This window comes from Podarcis liolepis, assembly GCF_965112155.1.
Source record: "Podarcis liolepis genome assembly, chromosome: 1".
NCBI lineage: Eukaryota > Metazoa > Chordata > Lepidosauria > Squamata > Lacertidae > Podarcis > Podarcis liolepis.
The window spans coordinates 42,482,403-42,504,961 of NC_139554.1; the positions used below are offsets into that span (position 1 = coordinate 42,482,403).

The 22,559-nt window shown below is 46.9% G+C and overlaps 1 protein-coding gene across 3 annotated transcripts in view; it reads left to right on the forward strand.

Moving 5' to 3' along the window:
• Nucleotides 1-2,538: 2,538 nt before the first annotated feature.
• DISP2 (dispatched RND transporter family member 2) overlaps nucleotides 2,539-22,559 on the forward strand; it is a 31,637-nt gene continuing 11,616 nt past the window's right edge. The window contains exons 1-3 of one of the 3 annotated variants that reach the window (XM_083506150.1): nucleotides 2,549-2,834; nucleotides 14,474-14,926; nucleotides 21,165-21,194. In XM_083506150.1, coding sequence (XP_083362276.1) covers nucleotides 2,737-2,834; nucleotides 14,474-14,926; nucleotides 21,165-21,194 — 581 coding nt within the window. In that variant the 5' untranslated portion in view covers nucleotides 2,549-2,736. Of the gene's footprint in view, nucleotides 2,835-14,473; nucleotides 14,927-18,514; nucleotides 18,841-20,513; nucleotides 21,195-22,559 lie in introns of those variants that run through there. The other 2 variants (XM_083506149.1, XM_083506151.1) reach the window with 2 other exon arrangements.

Genomic DNA, 22,559 nt, shown 5'->3' on the forward strand with positions numbered 1-22,559 from the left:
GCTTTATTGGCCGAGGGAGCCGGCGTATAGCTTCCGGGTCATGTGGCCAGCATGACTAAGCCGCTTCTGGCAAACCAGAGCAGCGCACGGAAACGCCGTTTACCTTCCCGCCGGAGTGGTACCTATTTATCTACTTGCACTTGACATGCTTTCGAACTGCTAGGTGAGCAGGAGCTGGGACCAAACAATGGAAGCTCATTCCATCGTGGGGGTTCGAACCAGCAACCTTCTGATCAGCAAGCCCTAGGCTCTGTGGTTTAGACCACAGTGCCACCTGCATCCCTATTCTAGCAGCTACTAAATCTAGAAATCATGGATGCCTTGCACCCACAAACTTGGGCACCCAAAACTTGAGCATTATGCTTGTGGCTGCCACTGGATTGATAAAATGTGTGAAGGAGAATGCCTTGCATTCCTCCACCTTGTAGCATGGGTTTATTTGGAACCAGTGTAACTCCATTCTCTGTAAGCCTTCATCTTGATTATTGAAGGCCTAGAACATCCTTCTCAAACCTGATGCCTTCCAGATTTTTGGACTTCAACCCCCATCAGTTGCAACCAACATGGCCGTGGAATTTCTTGCATCCCTTCCCTATCCTGAGAGCTCAGCAAATCAATATGATCCATTTGATTTGCATTTATTAAAATAAACCAGGCACCATAAATTTAAACTCCACCCATATACCACCCTATGGGAGGAGTGCAGAGCCCAGACCATGCAAAAGGTCCAGTTCCCGCCATCTCCAGTGAAAGGATCTCAAGCAGCACAGTGTGAAAATGCCTCTTCCTGAGACCAGATGAGAGTTGTGGTCCAAAGAATCTGGAAGGTACCAGATTGGAAGAGACTGGCCTAGGAGATGTTGCAGATATAAACCTGGGGATTTCCACCCATTGCTTTGGCTACAGCACCGTCCCTCCTTTCTGCTGGAGTGTTAAAGAGCTGCACTGCACCAGTCAAGAACTCCGAATAAGGAAGTGACAAAGTCCAGCATCATCCTTTGGAATAAAGCCCTCCTGCTAGACTGCAGCCTCCATAAAACTGCTAAGTGAAAAATGTAGTGACATGTTTACAAAAGCCTGTCAAGTCAATTCATCTATACATTTCAGTTGCTTTCTTAATTCTTGCTAACTTTTTTTAAGCATCAGAAGGCTGCGGGAGAAGAAGAACTGGTAAGCAGAGCTTTTTAACTTCAAATAAATCCTGTACTATCTTTTTGTCAAGCAGTTCATTTCTTTTTGCTGGGACACATAAACAATCTTGGATCTGTCAGCTGCCATCGCTGTAGTGTTAATCATCAAGCCTGCTGCTTAAATGAATCAGACAACTTCTGTTGCCTGAATTCAGGAGGAGGGACTGCTTCCTCGCTCAGCATCTTTCACACTGTTGGTTGAGACTGCCATTATTACAGAGTCAATTCTGTTTCCCTCATTTCCTGTTCTTGGGACTCTTCTAGGCTTCTAAATCTCATTATCCCAGGCTAAGAGAAGGTCTCTCCAAACTAGTATCACAGAACAGCTTATATGGTCTTTATGCTGTCTTAAGACAGCTATGGCATTAAAAGAGGAAGGGCTTATTCTAAACAGAAGGTGGATTACTGAGTTTCCACCACTCTTAATGATTCCTATTATTTATTTATTGTCCTCGCTTTTCAACGAGGGTGACACAAAGAAGATGTCATTATACTGAAAAGGTCAATGTCAATGCCAATGATACAAGAGTCAGTGTCAGAAGTTAGCCCAAAGCTACTATAATCACAGACAATTCTGCCATTCATTCCTGAAAGGATATACCGTAAATTGTGCTATGCATTGTGAGGAAACTGCTTACTATTGTGTAAGCTAAATTTAACTCCCTTTAATGTAAAATCACTGTTTTATGGCCAGACCTCAGCTTGGATTGTATTATGTTTTGTTTATCTTCATTACCTGATTTTTATTGCAGCTTCCAACATGCAAAAAACAAAACAAACCCATCCAACTTAAATTAAAAACATTCAAACAATAATCATCACTGAATGCACAACACCTGAAATTGGTTTTCTTTTAAAGTCAATTTCCCCTTAAACCTTCCTTGTCACAGCATTCACACGGAATCGAGTGTTAAGCCTGTGAAGGGACAGGTCTTTTTAACCAAGATGGAAACTTATTTATTTTGAACACACAACTTTTTAATCATAGGTAAGAACCCCGACCCCTTCCCCAAAACCAGGAATTAATGTTTAAAGGAGAAATTAAGAAGCGACTGGCATGCTGAGCTCAGGTAATGTTTACTGCTCCTGCTCCTTTATCGGAACATCTGGTCAAGAAGTTTGGCATTCAAATGCAAGTTTCTTTTATTTTCTGGATGGATTTGAGGTCTACTAAGTTCCAGAATTTGTGGAAATAAATCCAGACTGGAAAAGCACCGATACTTCGAAGGCACCGAGGACCATAGGTCCATTATCACCCTCGTGGATATGCTCTCGGTCATAACGAGGTCGATCAGCCCAACTGGGCAGCAGCCCCAGCTCCCGCTCCAAAGCGTGTCTCCCCTCCCCTCTCCCTTCGCTGCTATTGGACCACGTGTCCGGCTCGGCCCGGTCCCCTCCCCAGCCGATTCTCCTAGGATTAGCGCACGCGCTTTCTCGGCCGAGGGAGCAGCCGCTTTCAGCACCGAGGAGCTGCGGACAGCGCCTTCCGCCCTCCCCACCAAGGCGGCGCTTTTGCGGTCAGGAGGCCACGGCGCCGACGAGGACCATGGAGGGCGCGGCGGGCTCCCAGTCGCTAGACGGGGAGGCGGCTGCCGGCCAGAGAGCAGAGTCGAGGCGCCCGGAGACAGCGGGATGCACCTCCAGGTAAGGCGAGCCTCCAAGGGGATGCCCATCGGCCGAGGAAACGCCGCGTGCCCATCTCCTCCTCCTTCCCTGACCCTTCGGGGGTGTCCTTGAGGTGCACCGCTCCTTTATCCGCCGCCACCGCGCGCTCCGTCCCCTGCACCTCCCGCTCCTTTCCTAGACAATGGAGCCGATCTCCCCTGGGCGGTGGGAGGTGGGAGAAGGGCGGCGGAGTGGAGGGGGGGTTAGGGAGAGAGGGACTTTCTGCTTTTCCAGCACCACACCACCCCACCCGGTTGCATCGCCGCCGCAGGCCACATCGCCTCTGATCCTCGAAAAGTTGGCCTTGCAGAGCGAGGGGTGGAGGAAGGCGCGCGGCAGTGTCCCCGAGGTCCAAGCCTATTGTTCTGGGATTCGCCGCGGGAAGGCGTTGCTCTGCGACGGCTTGGCGGTTCCCTCGAATCTCCCTCGCAATGCTCCGGGAAACGAGACCCACCCGAACCAGGCGCCTTCACTGGGCCAGGGGGCTGACGCGCCTGCCTGAGCGGGCGAAGGATCCCCGTCGGCGCATCTGTCGCCACGCTGCGGGGCGTCTTTTGATCCTCGATTGAAGGGACGCGCGTCGCCCTCGATCCGCGAAGAGGAGCTGTCCTTTGTGTCCAGCAGAGGATTCCTCCGCCCGGCAGCCCGGGATCGAGGGAAAGCGACGACAACGAGGAGCCCTCTGCTGGGGCGCCACGAACAAAAGGAGCGACAGGGCAATATTTCGCCCAGCTTCCCTCGCTCCGCAGTTTCCAAGAAGGCGGAGCCAAGGCTGGGCTGGGCTGCCTTCGATCTCTCGCCCTCTCTAAAATACACTGTGGCTTTGATAGCTGCTGATCCGAGGGTGCCGGATATGTAACAACGGCAAATGTTGTGATCTAGAAATATATCTGCCGCGTAAGGGGGGGGGGGGAGAGAGTCTTTGAAATTGCAGCCAACTCCTAGGGCCAAACGCCCGCCCCAAAGTTGATGGGCGATGCCATTCAAATAGTGTGTGCGTATGTGTGCACCGTGTCTTGTGATCGATTATGCGGGGCGGGACTTGCCTGGGGTCCCCCAATATTTTATTCAAGTTGCCGCCACCCCCGCAGGGTGCAAGGGAATGAAACCAGGAGCTATCAGAAAAAGAGGTCCTAACTATAGCCTTAGAGGAAGAAATCAGTGGGGTGCTGGGACGTGGGTTTAGGAAACATTGCTTTAAGGAAGCTCTCTTTAAGGAGAGCTTCGTCTTGGATTCCCTTCACGGGCCATGGAGGTAGGTGTGTGTTTATAATCAACACGGATAGGTTTTAAATCGAAGGGAGGGATGCAAACGCTGATCAATTCTTTCATGGACTGAAACAGACTGAATTGCAGGTTAACTTCGCCCCACCCCAACAATCAAAGGTCTGAAGGCAGGTAGGGCCTGATCAGCCTGCTCCCTCCCTTATTTAGGAACATAGGAAGATGTGTAAAGCAGATGTTCTACACCCAGCTTTCCACAATGGATTTAATGAAATGAAAGCATGCAGAGGAATTAACTGGCTTGCAACCCAAACTGGCCTTCCAAGTGGAGCAATGATGGCTTTCCTTCTAACAGTATGAACCATAGGCAGCTGATGCCACCCATGCCCATTAGAGCATTTGAGCTGAGCTCAGTGTGATCTCAAAATTCAGGAAGGAGGGATCACGTGATGACTCTTAGTCATTAAAATTCTATTTCTCCAACTGAAAATTCTCTAATGGGGATGGGTCACAGCTAGGTAGAGCATCTGCTTTGCTTGCAGAAGGTCCCAGGTTAAATTCTTGACATTGCTAGGCTGGGCTGTGGGGGAAACTCCTACCCAGACTCCTGAATTATTTCCTGCCAGTCATATTGAGCTAGATGGCCTGGCTCATTACAAGGCAGCTGCCTGTGCCCCTGTGTTGTAAACCAGATACAGAAATGGCATGCTGGATGGGCCAGATGACTTTTGGTTTGGCCCAGCAGGGTCCTTCTTGTGTTCAGTAGCCATATATGTGAATCTTCTACAACAATAATAGTCCTTGAACTTTGTTGGTTTTCAATGCATTCCCACATTGGTTGAAAAAGACATACCGTACTTTTCCGTGTATCAGACTAGGTTTTTTTATACTAAAAATAATGTTTAAAAAGGGGGTGTAGTCTTATACACAGGGGCAATCTCCCCCATTTTCTTATTTTTGAGTCCCCCAAAATAGGGGGCGTCTTATGCATGGAAAAATACAGTAATTAAAGGTGGCTTTTGCTTTAACAAAGGGACGCGGGTGGCGCTGTGGGTAAAACCGCAGTGCCTAGGACTTGCTGATCGTATGGTTGGCAGTTCGAATCCCCGCGGCAGGGTGAGCTCCCGTCGTTCGGTCCCAGCTCCTGCCCACCTAGCAGTTCGAAAGCACCCCTAAGTGCAAGTAGATAAATAGGTACCGCTTTATAGCGGGAAGGTAACGGCGTTTCCGTGTGCTGTGCTGGTGCTGGCTCGCCAGCTGCAGCTTCGTCACGCTGGCCACGTGACCCGGAAGTGTCCTCAGATGGTGCCGGCTCACGGCCTCTTGAGCGAGATGAGCACGCAACCCTAGAGTCGGACACGACTGGCCTGTACGGGCAGGGGTACCTTTACCTTTACCATTGCTTTAACAAAGCCTAGCCGCTCTTCTTGGTCAAACCACAGTGAAGAGAAACACCTGTTCTTTCAGGAAGCCCATAAAAGCACCTGCATTGTAGTTTTGCAACACACAAGTGTATTTAAGGTTAATGGATGGATGGCTTGTTTGAAAAGCAGTGCAATTAGTTGAGAGCTCCAGTGAGAGAATGTTATAGCCTAATGGAATTTGCATATACACTGTGTTGTCAGCAAAACATGCTAAAGGCGTTTTATGTTTCTTAGACTGGTACTTCAACTATAGCTGGCTGGGAACAGGAAGGATTCCCAAACTATGTTCCATAACATCTCAAAAACTATTTTCCTCTCTTGGAGCATTAGAGATCATACACCTAGTTGAGTAGATAGGTTTAAGCTGTTGACAGGTGGGCAGAAGATGGAACAGGCTCCACTGGTAAGATCTCTTGGTGATTTGCATCAGGTCAGCAATGATTTCTAACTCCCAATTGCAATAACAAAGCGGTTTTTAAGTGGTTTACAATGAAGGTTTGAACACCAATTGATTCAAAGCAACAAACCTACAATAATTGAAGAAGGATAAGCGTAAGAGACAACAAAACAAAAGTAAAAGTTCATTAGCACATTACATTACACCAAAGCAACACAACCATTTAATAAGAAGGTTTGGAGAATAGGACAGTTGTTGTTTTTCACCTGGTGCCTAAGGTTATGAGAATAGGTGTCAGTCAGATACCACAACTTGGGCACCACCACTGAGAAGGCTCTATCCATGGTTGTCTCCCACTTTAACTGAGACAGCAGGGACAGTCATATGGGAGCAGGCAATCCTGATCCCAAGCTGTATAGGGATTTATAGGTCAAAATCAACACAATAGGCCTGGAAAGAAATGGGAAGCCAGTGATTTTCTAACATTGGGGAATATGCATAGGCGCCGACTCCATGGGGCTTGAGGGGGCCCGAGCCTCCTCAAAAATTCGTTTGGGGGGGCTCCACCCCCCCAATAATCTCCGGCGCCCCTCCAGCAGAGCACCATCGCCGCCCCTCCCCCAGCCCAAAATGCACAGGGAGGGTCGGGCTGCATGCCTCCTGCCCTCCCTCCCGAGCAAAAGCTCCACCCAATTTCCTTTGGAGCTGATTAATAGGCGCAGCACGCTCTCCCCTATTCGCTCATGAGGAGGCGGTGCCACTTTATTTGCATATTCATGAGCTTATTTATTATTCATGAGCTTTCCCGGCCCCCCCCCCCATATTTTTTATAAGTCCGCGTCCCTGGGAATATGTCCTCGTTGGCATGTTCTAGTTGCTCATGGACCACTTCATTCTGAACCAACTGCTGTCGCACTTTAACCATAGGCTCTAGAATTTTGCTTTCCTCATATCTCATTGCCTGTTTGAGTAATTTTCTAGTCAAATAAGATTGTGCCCATGGCCTTTTTTCTAGCTACTTCCCTCAAACTGGGTTCTATATTCTATTGCTGTCTTTATATATAACTTTGTAGCCTAGTAAAGAGTTCTGTGGAACACACACACTTGCTTCATTCTCACTCTATACAAAAAGGTTCAATAAAACGCATTGCCTCCGAACTACGCATTTATGGCTGGCAAGTATAGAACCCTAAATCTCGACATGTCCAAAGCTATGTCATTGTGAACTCATTCCAAAATGATGTCATTATTGGCTCAGCCTCCAGCACACTCCTCAAATTTTCTGCTTGCTGATTTACAGCTACAGACTTGTTTGTGGAATGCTCAGCAAAAAAAAATTCAGAGGTTTTCAGACACTCACCTTTCCTCAGTGACTTAATTGGGTCCTGCCTGATCTCACTATCATTTGCATACTGACAGGTCTCTGTGTGAGATGAAAAAGGTCCCTCACAAAGAGGCATTATTGACAAGAGATGTGGGAGGATAAAAATACATGTGCCATAGTTTAGCATTGTACCATAACTATCTTATACTATGTCTTTAGCTGTTTTACTATTTCGTACATTGGAAGCATCTGTTTATATAGAAAATGAGAATGATCAGCTTTATTGTGGGTGGCAGATGCATTTTAAAGATGCATGACTTCCTTCTTATGTCTCTTCCAGAACAGATGCAGCCTTGATTTCTTTAACAAAACTATAGCCACCGTATCTTGAGTGTCTGAATGGGAAGAAATCACATTTTCTCAATCCATGTTCTACCCTTCCTGTTTTAGGCATTGTACTCTCTTGACTCCAGAAGTCTATCATTCTGTTCTAACCCTTTATTAAAATCCCATTACAAGATTCCATTAAGAAAGCTTTTACTGTGAATTCCAGGTGTGTGTTTTTTAAAAAATGTGATGCCTATTTAGAAACTTTGCAAACAATGCAAAATCATTGATCAGCAGAGAGAGTGTTGTTTGTTTGTTTGTTTAGAGGAACTAATTGCTAACCTTAATATTTGATTTAGAGTCTCACTGCAGAGGGAAGCCAGTTTGGAAGGAAAAGGAAAAACTAGACAGAAAAGTTTGCCAGCTTTTAGTGTTGTCTTACAATATAGCCACAGGATCCCTTTGTATTACTGGCTGGTGTGATTCTAGCCTGCCCCTCCCTCTTTCTGGTTATAATAGCAGCTTTGTGAGCTGCAAGCAAATGCTAATCGAGGGTTCAGGAATGATCCAGAGGTTTCACCTTTTTGAGCTTCTACAATCAAAAATGCTGGAGATGCAGCTCTTTACTGTGGCCTGGGATATATACATTTAGGACACACCCTATTATTGTGGCTGTGATTTAAAATGCTGTGAACTGCCTTGAGATTTTATGACGAAGGGCGGTATATAAATCTAATAAAGAAAGCAAACTGTGTAATATTGTATGGGGCCTTGTGGTGAAGGCTGGGTAAAAAATTGAAATTAATCATGAGTATAATTGAAATCATAATACCTGGGTAAGATAGGCAGATACCAGATGAGGAACGGTGGGGTGTTTTGTCAGACTTTTGATTTTAAACTGCTTTCAAGAGTTTTTTCAACAGTCCAGCGGTGCATACATTTAATGAAACAAACAAATGTTCATGTGAAACAAACAAACAAATGTAATCACTGGAACCCCTAAAACTGAACAATTTACTATTGCGGTGCCAGTCTCTAGTTTACCATTTCTTGGTCATGTGACTGAGCAGTCCATGGTGGTACAGAACTAGAAACCTCTGGATGACAGCTAACTTGGTTCTTATTAGGCCACCTTTAAGCCTAGTTTGGGTGGATGAACTGGACTGGTTGATTAGCAGGAGGAGTGAGAACCTGTTCATTCTCCTGAACCTTTCTGATGTTTTTGCTATCTTTAGTTATTGAGGCCTCCTGGGCCATCTGGCATGGGTGAGGACACCTCCTCCTCCTCCTCCTCCTCCTTCTTCGGTGATCACTCATAGCTGAGTAAGATTGTCTTCCATGAACACAGTCTTAGCAGTGAGTCCGTAAGTGACTGTGGAGGCCAATTCAGGATCCACACATCCTTCCACAGTGGGAACATAGGTTTCCGGATGGGAGTTGATCATGGTGTGGATTTGCCAAGCGTGCCTTCCTCTTAGCACGTTTCTCCCTTGCGTCCTGAGTTCGAGTGTCTTCAAAGCCCATGACACCTTTGGTAAAGGCTGTTCTCCAATTGGAGCACTCACAGGCCAGTGTTTCCCAGTTGTCAGTGTTTATACTACATTTTTTTTAGATTTGCCTTGAGAGAGTCTTTAAACCTCTTTTGTTGACCACCAGCATTGCGCTTTTCATTTTTAAATTCAGAATAGAGTAGTTGCTTTGGAAGACGATAATCGGGCATCCACACAACATGACCAGTCCAACAAAGTTGATGTTGAAGAATCATTGCTTCAGCACTGGTGATCTTTGCTTCTTCCAGTACACTGGCATTAGTTCGCCTGCCTTCCCAAGTGACATGTACTTACCTTTTTATGAGACCCCATTGAGAGAATCTCTCGAGGAGTTGGGGATGCAGGGGAAGCTGTGTGGCACACACTTTGTCCCCCAGCCTTGCTGCTGCCACCCCCACCACAAGCACAGGAGGCAGCCATCTCACTCTGCCTAATGGTTGGCATTAACCAATGTGGTTCTGCTCCATATTAATGGTGAGAAATCCAACTTATCTGGAAATGAGTGGACAGTTGTAACCCCCAAGTCCAAGAACCCCCTAGCCACCATGATATATGCCATCCTACTTACCTTTGAAGAGTGTTTAACAACTTCACTTAATTCAAAAGTGTCACTCTGTGGGAATGAGATAAGGAGAGTGTGCAAGGTTGGTTATTGAGGGGAAATGCAGTTTGTTTTCCAGTTTGTTTATGGCACTGTTTAAGTGTTGGCCCTAACCTATAAAAACCAAAAAGTCTCAACAGGCTGCATACCTTAGGGAGACGTTCTTCTGGGTGAGTGCCCTCCACACGCACGCACACACTGGTACACAAAGATCCTTTAAAAAAGTTTTTCTGAAGTAAGGAAGTTGATGGGAAAGGAGGACGATATCAGCAAAGGTGCATACTTTATGGAATGTTCATCCCAGTCATGCCTAATATATTGTCATGATCAGCTGCTTTGATATTCTTTACTTTGGAAGAATGGGAGGCTCATGATGTCACAGGTGGCAGCCAATCAGTGCTTTGCACAGTCGGCCACTGGTTTGCCTTGAGCTCGATCCTGGGGAGAAGAACAAACAACAAGCGAATGCTTCCACATCAGCCCCACTACTCCGAATATTGTATGTTTGATTGCATCCCTTTTCTTCTCCTCTTTCCAATTAGCACTGCTGGATTCTGGTCAAGATCAGGTATCTTCTCTACATTGGCTTATGAAAGTGATAGGAGAGACAAATAAGGGGTGGCAGTCAAGCAGCTGTGATACACAATTAGCGCTGTTGGTTCCCACCTTTTCTTCCTTGCTGTCTGCTTTGCTGAATATCTCTTTTGTTTCTTTCTTGGTTGCATCCAGCTGGTCTAGACAAAAACAGAGCTGTCAGACCATAACTTTGAAGCTGCAGGCTTTTACTGTTCCATGGATGGGAGAACATTTCTGCTCCCACTGTAGCCTCAACAGTTCTGAATATACATCCGTGCTATGACCGGGAATCTCACTGCCCATCCAGATCTCTCCTTTTGTTGCTTTGTCCTTGGAACCCCATCAGTGAATTGATGGATGACCATAAATTTGACAGTATCGCAGTGTAATGAAGATACCAATTTCTCTTGATTAAATATGCCTGGCATCTAATATTTTCCTTAGAAAATCGTCTTGATGTGCCACCCAAATGAAGTGATAATGTAGCACCCTGCTTGTGGTTAACGCTTAGCTGGAATGAAATATTCAACGCAGCAATAGAGAATTTAAAATAATTATTTATTTGTCAGACAAATAAATGAGAGGCACAGTGGTATATGGTTACCAAGCTCTGGCCTGGCCTCCTGCCATTATGGCCAGCACTTATATTCCCTTAATCCAGCCCCCTTTGCTCCTCCTGTGGCTGCCTCTGTCCAATCAGCCTGGTTGAATTTCCTATTGGCTGATTGCTAGAACCAATCACAAAAAGATACACCCATATCCTCCTGTCCTTATATGGAACACAAAGAGCTATATATTGTTACATCTATAAATGACAAATAAGTAGTAATATATCTTACATGTGTCTCAACAAGGAATCTTAATTACCAGCTCACCTCTTGCCCTCCTTGCCCTATTGCCTTCTAAAACAAATGGTTAATCTTAAATTTTTATCTTAAACATATGTCAAGGATCTTGAGTTTCACATCAACATTGAAAGATCTCCTTCATTTGAAGGTTTCCAAACAAATGTCTGACAGCTATATATCAGAACTGCTTGGATGGCGTCTTCCTGTCTGGCAAGGGGGCTAGGCTGGTGGCTGACTTAATTACAACTCTTACAACTATATGAAATAAGAATCTAGCATTTGTTAAATCCTTTGCATAATTACATTTAAGACAATATATTTTTAATACATAACATAGGTAGCCTTTTAAAAGGAATAAGGCCTTTATAAAGTAGAAAAGGAACTCAGTAAAAAGGAACACAGTAAAAAGGAACACAGTAAAAAACCGCTTTAAAAGAAGCCTCTTCAGTTTACACCCCCCCCTCTTCAGCCAGCTGCTTTCCCCATTATCTCTTCCCAACATTTATTGCCCTCTAACTCTCTCAGTTTAAGAAAGAAACAGCTTTAAAAGACTTCCCAAAATTTCTGCCAGCTAGATGCTTCTCCATTTGGCCTTTAACCTTGGAAAGAAGATCTGGCTCATTTTACTGGGAGGCACATTGGCATTATTTTACTATTTACTCATTCCTAATTATATTTATCTCTGCCTTTGTTATCTTCTGTAACATGTAGGGTCAGTGTCCTCGTTCTTAGCCTGTAATTCCAGCTTTTACGACTTTGAGAATTGTTTTCTCCTTGTCTAGGAGGAAACATTGCCAGTGTTAAACAGCTAGTTTTCTTGCCTGGCATGAAACATTTGAAAATCTTTAAGCTCTCTCTTTAATATACAAGCCCTGATCAAACATTAATAAAATGCAGGCTTATGCCTGATGCCTCAATAACTTGGATCACTGTTAACAAATAGTGCTGGCCTTCCTGTTCATCATTGAAGGTCATAGCAAAAAATGTTTATGAGTCTGCGAATTTCCTTAGCACACAGTTAAGAAAACTGGCTTGTCATTTTCAATCAGGCAGGTGTGGGAGTACTGTAAGTAAATGTGGACTTTTCACTTACTCTATAATGTTCTTATTCTTAAATGTTTACACTCGCATGTGGACTCTTAAAAGAATTGATACTCTGACATTTGAAAGCATTCGGGCTGAAAGTTTATGAGTTTGGGCTACTTTTTACATACCACAATAACTTAGCATTGCTGTGCCACCGTGGGAACTAGAAACTTGCATTAAGGAAACAAAAATAGGTCCTGAAAATCACAAAAAAATGCTTCAAGGCTTATATGCAGATTTCCAGACAAAAAGCTCACATTTTCTCAAAATGTGATCTGAAAGTGGAGCAACCTTGCCCCAATGCTGAATGCCCCAACGCCCCACTCTTGATTATCACATGTTGAGTACAGACATCAGCGGGGGGGGGGGCTGCACCCAAGCAGCTGCAGGTGTATAGGTGACCCATGCAAGCGGGACTCTGCATGATCAGGAGGGGTTGTGCTCCCTCTCCTGCCCCGCACACGGAATGAAATGCAGGAATTTTTTTGTCTGAAAATAACTAGCGGGTATTGTTGGTTTAAGGGGATGTGGGTGGTGCTGTGGTCTAAACAACAGAGCCTAGGACTTGCCGATCAGAAGGTTGGCAGTTCAAATCCCCACGACGGGGTGAGCTCCCGTTGTTCGGTCCTAACTCCTGCCCACCTAGCAGTTCGAAAGCACGTCAAAGTGCAAGTAGATAAATAGGTACCACTCCGGCGGGAAGGTAAACAGCATTTCCGCGCATTGTTCTGGTTGCCAGAAGTGGCTTAGTCCTGCTGGCCACATGACCCAGAAGCTGTACGCCAGCTTCCTCAGCCAGTAAAGCAAGTTGAGCGCCGCAACCCCAGAGTAAGCCACGACTGGACCTAATGGTCAGGAGTAACTTTACCTTTACTTTTATTGTTGGTTTAAACTACCAGTCAAGTTTTAAAGAGGGAGACGTTCTGTTATGCAGCATTGCTGCCCCAGCTCTTGCCAAGTTCAGAGAGAGGGGAGGCATCCCAGTGGCAGCAAATGTGGGGGTGGCATGGAGTGGGGGCACCATTCCTCAGGTGGTAAAGCAGGATAGGCCACCCCTGACAAGCAGGCTTCCTTAAGGTTCACCCGCCCCTTATGAAAATGCCCAAGCTTTATAATCAGCCTGGGAAGCCCTGTTCTTTGGCCCATTGCTGTCAAAGCATCTTCAATGTATTTTATGAAAATCTAACAATAATTTAGAAAATCTAACACTAAGTACATAGTAAAAATGAACGCACATCCATGTGTACACTTTCTCTCAATTATTCTAAAGTGCAATAAAGGGCTTTAAAAAGTGCCTACAAATTCATTAATCTACAAGGTGCCTATTCCTATCAGTGCGTTATACGGTAGTTCTCACTTTCATATTCATTGTAATGGATTGTAGTGATGAATATCCAAGCTCTATCTATTCTCCATCTCATCTGTAGATAATAGTGGGCATAAAACTTCCTATTTTCTTTGTACCATCTCTTAACTAAATATTGTTATGAGGGGTTTTGGGGGCGACGGGGGGGGGAGAAAGTAGGTTGTACAGTATGTGTAATCCTTCTAACTCCTGGATCCAGCAAGTGTTAACATATAAGCCAGGCTAGCTTCCTGTGTTGAGGTGATCACCTGGGTGATGGGCCATTAAGAGAAACAAAGGAAAGGGGCTCTGTGTGAGATGGCAAACAGGTGGGACTCCTTTATGGGTGGGGCAAATAATTAGATGGATGAAGCAGAGTTTAGAGTTGAGTTATGGTGATGTGGGCCAGAAGCGAAGCAGCAAACAGAGATGGGGGGTCATGTTTGATTTCTGTTTGAATCCAAGGTTTGTGGCTATGGAAGAAACAAGACTCTTTGGGGCTGTTAATGCTTTGAACCCCTCCATTGTAGGCTCAGGTTGTATATTATGTATAATTAATCCATATATCCTAAAGACACCACGGTCTCTACTGTGCCTAATTCCAAAAGAAAACACAGACCTTGGGTCAGCGTCCGGGAGCTCCAGGGATCTCGCACTGCTCAGCGATTGGGGTGGCATGCCACAATATCGCCGGCGGAAAACCTTCTGATACAGGCAGTCGTTTGAGGGATAATCTTTTTGCTGTGTTATAAGGCTTTTATGCTGCTTCTGTTCTTCTGTTGCCATTTCAGTGTTTTATTGGTTACTGTTCACGTAAGGAACTTCCTCTCTGTGATTGCTGAGACAATGAATGCCTCTTGGCATACATTTTACATGGGAAAGCAATAAAGAAAAGCAAACCCCTTTCTTCTCGCAGGGAAAAAGTAAAGCCAGAGCTTTGTCAAAGTTGTCTTAATGTGCCGGAGATCAGAAAGACGGAGCCGAGCTCCAGCGGAGGCTCCTGGGAACAGAGATGCCCCGTCCATCACTGCCCCATTGATGCTTCTCCCAGCTCAGCGAGATACCACCAGGCCTCTTCCAGACATATGCATGCCCCAATCTCCACTCGATCCAACGGGCAGGTGCCCTCTGGCTCCCAGGACTCCTTCCAGCCTCACCTGTATTACCACTGCAACCAGCAAGAAGGCAGAAGCAGCTATGCCTTGCCTCCCCTGCCAGGCCATGGGGAGAGGGCCACCTTGTGCTCCCATCACTCCAGTGGGGATTCGTCGTCAACTCCCCAGCACGAGGCTGCAGACATGAGATGGAAACAGTGGCCCCACGACCAGCAGCAGTTACGGCCAGTGCAACACCATGTCGTCACGGTCAGGTGAGGACAGATGACGGTAACAGGTTACACTGCCTCCTTCATCAAGGGATAAGGAGATGGAGAGTCTTGGCTTGCTCTGTGGAGTGCCATGTGCCTCTGAAATCCTCTTTATGCATTTTGTTTTTCAGTGGGCACTTTAGGCCATCGCTTAGCAGTGGGGCATGTGCTTTGCATGCAACCCCCGCCCATATCTTCAGCTCACAAAAGGACTAGGTAGCAGGTGAAGGCAGTGGCATAGCATGGGGGGTGCAGGGGGGGCCGGCCGCACCGGGCGCAACATCTGGGGGGGGCGCTCGCACTCGCACCTCTCTGCCCCTACCTGGCTCACTCACTCTCTCTCACTGTGCGAATCAGATCCGAGCCGCTGGGTCGCCACCCACTGTGGAGGGGGTGGGAGCCAGGCGTGCGGTGCGGAGAGAGAGAGCGAGGGACTATCTGGGGGAGGGACAGTGCAGTGGCCGCCCAGCGCAGCGCTGAGCGCAGGAGAGAACCACACCAGACCAGACCAGGCAGCAGCAAGAAGAAGCTGGCAGCGGCGGCAGGTTAGGGGTTAGGGGACGCAAATTACTTGCCTTGCCCCGGGTTAGGGGGCGCAAATTACTTGCCTTGCCCCAGGTGCTGACAACCCACGCTACGCAGCTGGGTGAAGGAAAGCCCCAGAAAGTTTCTGCCAGTCAGAACAGACAATGCTAGCCTAGATGGACAAATGCAAAACAGCTTCCTTTATTTCTATGTGTACTTAGAAAAGCGAATGCAACAAACATGCTTCAGTTTTACAGGTACACTCATTAGGTAACCAGGATGGGTTATGGCTCCCTAGTTGGGTGCAGAGTCAGTGGCAAACCCGAGCACAGTTTTAGGGAGGGGGTGAATTGGGTTTGTGGGCTTGCCTTACTCCCATGTTTTTAAAACACTTCCCCCTTTGCTCATTTATCAGAGGCACCTAGTAACATAAAGGCAATAGTCACTTAATTTTGATGCTAATACTCCTTTACAAGCTGAAACTTAACGATCCTCATTCTGGCTCCAGGCCAGTCTAAGGGCTGTTTGCTGCCTTACTTTTAAGATCTGAATACACTCTTGGGAGTTCAACCTCCCTCTAAATCGCCATGAAAATGTCGTGCTTCTATTATATGCAGCTCTATCTCTTGTGAGCTGTTTCTGCGGTTTTGCCCGTTGTGTGTTTGTTCCTCAAGAAAACAAACAGACAAGCCATTGTGTTTTAGTTTAACAATTCATTTTTTTCATAACGTTGCCGAGGCAGAAACAACTCCAGAAAGTTTGCCCTGGTTTTTCAGACATGGTGCGAAATGTGAGTCTTAGGGAAGGCATGTGTGCTGATTTGCACAGGGAAGCTCTCAGCTGGAAGGACTCCCCTCTCTGAAGGGCTGCCCAGTCCTAGTCCAACTTAAAAGAAGGAAGAGCAGCAAGGATCAGCACCTGAACTGAGGACTAAGTCACCTGAGGTCACCTGGTGGCAGCCTTCCTCACAATAGTGGGGCGTGTTACATTTCTATATAAATTATAGTAATTATGCCTGAATTTGAATCTCTACATATAAAGTAGCACAGGTAGATCCATACCCTCTCTTATAATTCTGTAGTGATGCATATTGCATTTCTTCCTTTTTGGCTAATGTGCAAGTGGCCAGTGGCGTAGCGTGGGTTGTCAGCACCCGGGGCAAGGCAAGTAATTTGCGCCCCCTAACCCGTGGTTTTGCGCCCCCTAACCCGTGGATTTGCGCCCCCTAACGCTAACCCCCAGATGTTGCGCCTGGTGCGGCCGGCCCCCCTGCACCAACCACGCTACACCACTGCAAGTGGCCACTCTAGAGCCTAATACACTTTCCCCCACCCAGTCCTCAAACAGCAGCATTCTGCTTTTAAAGTTCATTGAATGGATTTTGCTATTCCTTTGTGTGTGTGCGTGTGCACACGCACATGTGTTCTTTAACAAAATTCTGAAGCAAATTCTTCTAATTCAAATTTACTTGCCCAATTTCTAATGAATGAGCCTCCCGATTTGAATCTTGTTTTCACTATTCTCAAGTTTTGGATACTATTGGATTTGGTTTTGGTTGTTGTTCTCAATCTGTACAATATCATCTCTGGAAAAGTAATATTTATTTATTTATTTATTTATTTATTTACTCCCTCCCCTTGGTGCTACCAAGAATACTTAGCATTCTCGCCTTAAAATTCATCCTCAAGGAAAGTTAGGATCTGAGATGACAATCCAGTGCCTTGCAGCTTCTTTTGCTTTTCCTCCCACATGCTCTGTTCTGCACGTGTTCTTTGCCATTAACTTTTGCTTCCCATAGGTCCTTCTCCTAGACGTAGAGTGGCATTTGTGCAAGAGCTCTGTTCCTAGTGCATTGCTCCGCAGAGGGCATGGACTGATTTGTGCTCTGCACTTTAAGATCAAAAGCAAGATCATTTAAATTAAGTTGCATTTGAATTCTAAACGGCTGAACAAATTCCTTTCTGCTCTAGCTTAATGGCTGTAGTCTGGCTTTGCAAATTCTTTGCCCTTCCTGATCATGCCTCTCTCTCCCACCATTGTGAGAGGTCCCCTTGGCAGTACAAGCTCACTCACCTGTACAACAACCTTGTTGTACTTCACCTGATCTATATGGGTTGGACTTGGGTACCATCACCGAGGTTGTGCCAGTGTCAGCGGAGGCATGACGCTGAACTTACAGGAGAACTTGATGGCAAATGCGTGAATGATGGGCCCTTCCCTGCATCTTTATAAGTACAGCTGGAGGGGTGTGTACAACCTCTTTGTTTATTTATTTTATTACATTTATACCCCACCTTTCTTCCACGGAGCTCAAGGCAGCAAACAAAATTCCCCCCTTCCTTGTTTAAATCCCACAACAGCCCTGTGAGGTCGGTGACAGGCCTAAGGTCACCCAGTGAGCTTCATGGCCAAGCAGGGATTTGAACCCTGGTCTCTCCCAGACATTCTAACAACAACAACAACAACAACAACAACAACAACAACAACAACAACAACAACAACAACAACAATTTATTTGTACCCTGTCCATCCGGCTGGGTTTCCCCAGCCACTCTGGGCGGCTTCCAACAAAGATTAAAAATACATTAAAATGTCACACACTGAAAACTTCCCTAAACAGGGATGTCTTCAGATGTCTTCTAAATGTCAGGTAGTTGTTTATTTCCTTGACATCTGGTGGGAGGGCGTTCCACAGGGCGGGCTCCACTACTAAGAAGGCCCTCTGCCTGGTTCCCTGTAGCTTTGCTTCTTGCAGTGAGGGAACCGCCAGAAGGCCCTCAGCGCTGGACCTCTGTCCGGGCAGAACGATGGGGTGGAGACACTCCTTCAGGTATACTGGGCTGTGGCCATTTAGGGCTTTAAAGGTCAGCACCAACACTTTGAATTGTGCTCGGAAACGTACTGGGAGCCAGTGTAGGTCTTTCAGGACCGGTGTTATGTGGTCTAGGTGGCCGCTCCCAGTCACCAGTCTAGCTGCCACATTCTGGATTAGTTGTAGTTTCTGGGTCACCTTTAAAGGTAGCCCCACGTAGAGTGCATTGCAGTAGTCCAAGTGGGAGATAACTAGAGCATGCACCACTCTGGCAAGACAGTCCTCAGGCAGGTAGGGTCTCAGCCTGCGTACCAGATGGAGCTGGTACTCACACAGGACCCTCATTGCCTTCACTGGTTCCGATTCAAAAGAGAGGTAGAACTGGGTATCACCCGCATATTGATGGACACCCAGCCCAAACCCCCTGATGATCTCTCCCAGTGGCTTCATGTAGATGTTAAAAAGCATGGGGGAGAGGACGGAACCCTGAGGCACCCCACAAGTGAGAGCCCAGGGGTCTGAACACTCATCCACCACCCCCCTTTCTGGACACGGCCTAGGAGGAAGGAGCGGAACCACTGTATAATAATAATAATAATAATAATAATAATAATAATAATAATAATTCATTATTTATACCCCGCCCATCTGGCTGAGTTTCCCCAGCCACTCTGGGCGGCTCCCAATCAGTGTTAAAAACAGTACAGCATTACATATTAAAAACTTCCCTGAACAGGGCTGGCCTAAGATGTCTTCTGAATGTCAGGTAATTATTTATCTCTTTGACATCTGATGGGAGGCTGTTCCACAGGGCGGGCGCCACTACCGAGAAGGCCCTCTGTCTGGTTCCCTGTAGCCTCACTTCTCGCAATGACGGAACCGCCAGAAGGCCCTCGGCACTGGATCTCAGTGTCCGGGCTGAATGATGGGGGTGGAGACACTCCTTCAGGTATACAGGACCGAGGCCGTTTAGGGCTTTAAATGTCAGCACCAACACTTTGAATCGTGCTCGGAAACGTACTGGGAGCCAATGCAGATCTCTCAGAACCGGTGTTATGTGGTCCTGGCGGCTACTCCCAGTCACCAGTCTAGCTGCCGCATTCTGGATTAATTGCAGTTTCCGGGTCACCTTCAAAGGTAGCCCCACGTAGAGCGCGTTGCAGTAGTCCAAGCAGGAGATAACTAGAGCATGCACCACTCTGGCGAGACAGTTCGCGGGCAGGTAGGGTCTTAGCCTGCGTACCAGGTGGAGCTGGTAGACAGCTGCCCTGGACACAGAGTTAACCTGCGCCCCCATGGACAGCTGTGAGTCCAAAATGACTCCCAGGCTGCGTACCTGGTCCTTCAGGGGCACAGTTACCCCATTCAAGACCAGGGAATCCCCCACACCAACCCGCTCCCTGTCCCCCAAAAACAGTACTTCTGTCTTGTCAGGATTCAACCTCAATCTGTTAGCTGCCATCCATCCTCCAACTGCCTCCACGCACTCACACAGGACCTTCACCGCCTTCACTGGTTCTGATTTAAAGGAGAGGTAGAGCTGGGTGTCATCTGCATACTGATGAACACCCAGTCCAAACCCCCTGATGATCTCTCCCAGCGGCTTCATATAGATATTAAAAAGCATGGGGGAGAGGACAGAACCCTGAGGCACCCCACAAGTGAGAGCCCACTCATCCCCCCCCCATCACTTTCTGGACACGGCCCAGGAGGAAGGAGCGGAACCACTGTATGACAGTGCCCCCAGCTCCCAACCCCTCTAGACTGTCCAGAAGGATGTTATGGTCGATGGTGTCAAAGGCCGCTGAGAGATCCAGCAGAACTAGGAAACAGCTCTCACCTTTGTCCCTAGCTCGCCGGAGATCATCAACCAGCGCGACCAAGGCAGTTTCAGTCCCATGGTGAGGCCTGAATCCCGATTGGCAGGGATCCAAATGGTCCGTTTCCTCCAGGCGTGCTTGGAGTTGTTCAGCAACCACCCGCTCAATCACCTTGCCCAAGAATGGCAGATTTGAGACTGGGAGATAGTTGGCCAAATTGGCCGGGTCTAAAGATGTTTTTTTAAGAAGCGGTTTAATGACCACCTCTTTCAGCGGGTCTGGGAAGGCTCCCTCACAGAGGGAAGCATTCACCACCCCGCAGAGCCCATCGCCCAGCCCTTCCCGGCTCGCTTTTATCAGCCAGGATGGGCAAGGATCAAGGAGACAGGTGGTCGGTTTCACTTGTCCAAGCAGCCTGTCCACATCCTTGGAGGTATAACAGTGCCCCCAGCTCCCAGCTCCTCTAGATGGACCAGAATAATGTTATGATCGATTGTATCAAAAGCTGCTGAGAGATCCAGCAGAACTAGGAAACAGCTTTCACCTTAGGCTGCTGGAGATCATCAACCAGTGCGACCAAGGCAGTTACACCACAAAGGCTCTCACTCCTAGATTCTGCCATTGTGCCTTTTGAAACTTATAACCTATCTTCCGAGTGGATGCAGGGATTGTGCACTGAATTCGTCAAGGAAACTTTCAGGGATTCCCCAGCTGAGAGCCCAAGTCTTTCACCAAGGGACACAAATTCCCACCATCCCTTGCTGTCACCTGTGCTTGTTGAGCCTGGTGGAGGTTGCTGTCCGGAGCTGCCTGGAGAGCCATACGTTCCCTCCCACTTTTTTAGATGCTTCAGCCTGGTTGCTGGTTGAATGAACCAAGTCAGCAGAGGACCCCCATAAGCCAAGTCCATCATCACCTAAACTGCCAACCCCCCCAACCATGCTATTTAGGGTTCATTGCCTCGTACTGCATCCCAGACTTCTGACTTTGTCCTTTGCCTGCCTGGAAGGGTTAACACTCTCATGAACGGAGACTTCTGCCTGGGTTGAAATTAATAAGCCAATGAATATCTTTCTCCCTACAGACATGACAAAGTGTTCAGGATGCCAAAGAGGTAGGTTACAATCAATCTCTCTACCCTATCATCATGTCTCCTCCTCCTCCTCACACCCTGCTATTAGGAACGAGGCAATGTATTATTCCTGGTGACATCCCAGGCAGGCAAAGAGCTGCAGCTACATTAGTAGGTTCACAGCTCCTCATTAAGAGCTTCCCATCTGTTTTGAGTCCCCCGCTCCCCCCAACCCAACCCGCTTTGCAAGAGATGTACTCCGCAGCTTTAAGGAAAAGCTAGCCTTCCAGAGAGCTTTCCCCATATCACACTCGAACCAGGTATTGCCGTGTTGTTCTGCATGTATGGCCTTCCTTTGCACGTTGCACTGTTTTGCACGTTCGACATTTAGCATGCCGCGTTATGCTCAACATAACATGTGAAGTGTCAACATTTTCTTTCCCCCACAAGTGTTTCACACGAACGTACATCAGGTAGTTGGAGACAGTAGTGGCTCCCTGTGGTGTTTCTACCGTGTAAATATGGTGTGTGTGTAAGATATGTATTACTTTCTATGTTGTGAAGCAGGCGTTTGCTAACTTCTTAATTTGTGCCTATATCTACTGAAGTGGATTTAGTGCCCTAAAGCTAACACTAGTAGCTAAAGGCATTGAGATACAGAAGCTAGGGACCGTCCTTCCAAAAAAGAAAACGAAAAGTGCTTTCATTCAGCTGAGCCTGCTGGGTTGAGCATCTTGACTCACTGCATGATATCGGTCTCATCTCTTCATTTCTGCATGCTACAGCCTCTTCATCTTCCAAGTGATGACACTGTTTATTTGCCTCAGCTAGAGATCTGCTACCAAGCTGCTCCTCTGACAGATGCAGCATAACACAAATAAAATGTTAATAGGGAAATTCAGGGGAAGGTAGAGGGACTGGAAGGAGGGCCAACATTTCTCTGGTAAGAATTTTTGGATCGGTTTTTGAAATATTCCCTTTTGGGTGCTTCACCGCCAACCTATTGGAAAATGTTAGCCCGGACCAGAGAATATTCAGTGAAAAGCCACCCCAAATGTCTCTGGCCATGAATGAAAATGGGGACTGGCTGGCGCAGCTGTAGATCTAGTTTAATAACCGTCTAATACCATTTTCATCATAGGGAGGGAAGCAGCAGGCTTGGCACCTGCCCTTTTCAGTCTTACCTTCTCAGCTCGTTGCTTCTTTCATCTACTAATCTAGCTCCGTTCAGTATTACCTGAGCCAAAGGCTGTGTACAAACCATCCATTGAAAGCACATGACTTGCCCCCAAAGAATCTGGAGCACTGTAGATCATTAAGGGTGCTGGGAATTGTAGCTTTGTGAGGGGTAAACTACGGTTGCTGGGATTCTTTGATGGCAACTACATACTTCAAATCAGGAGTTGT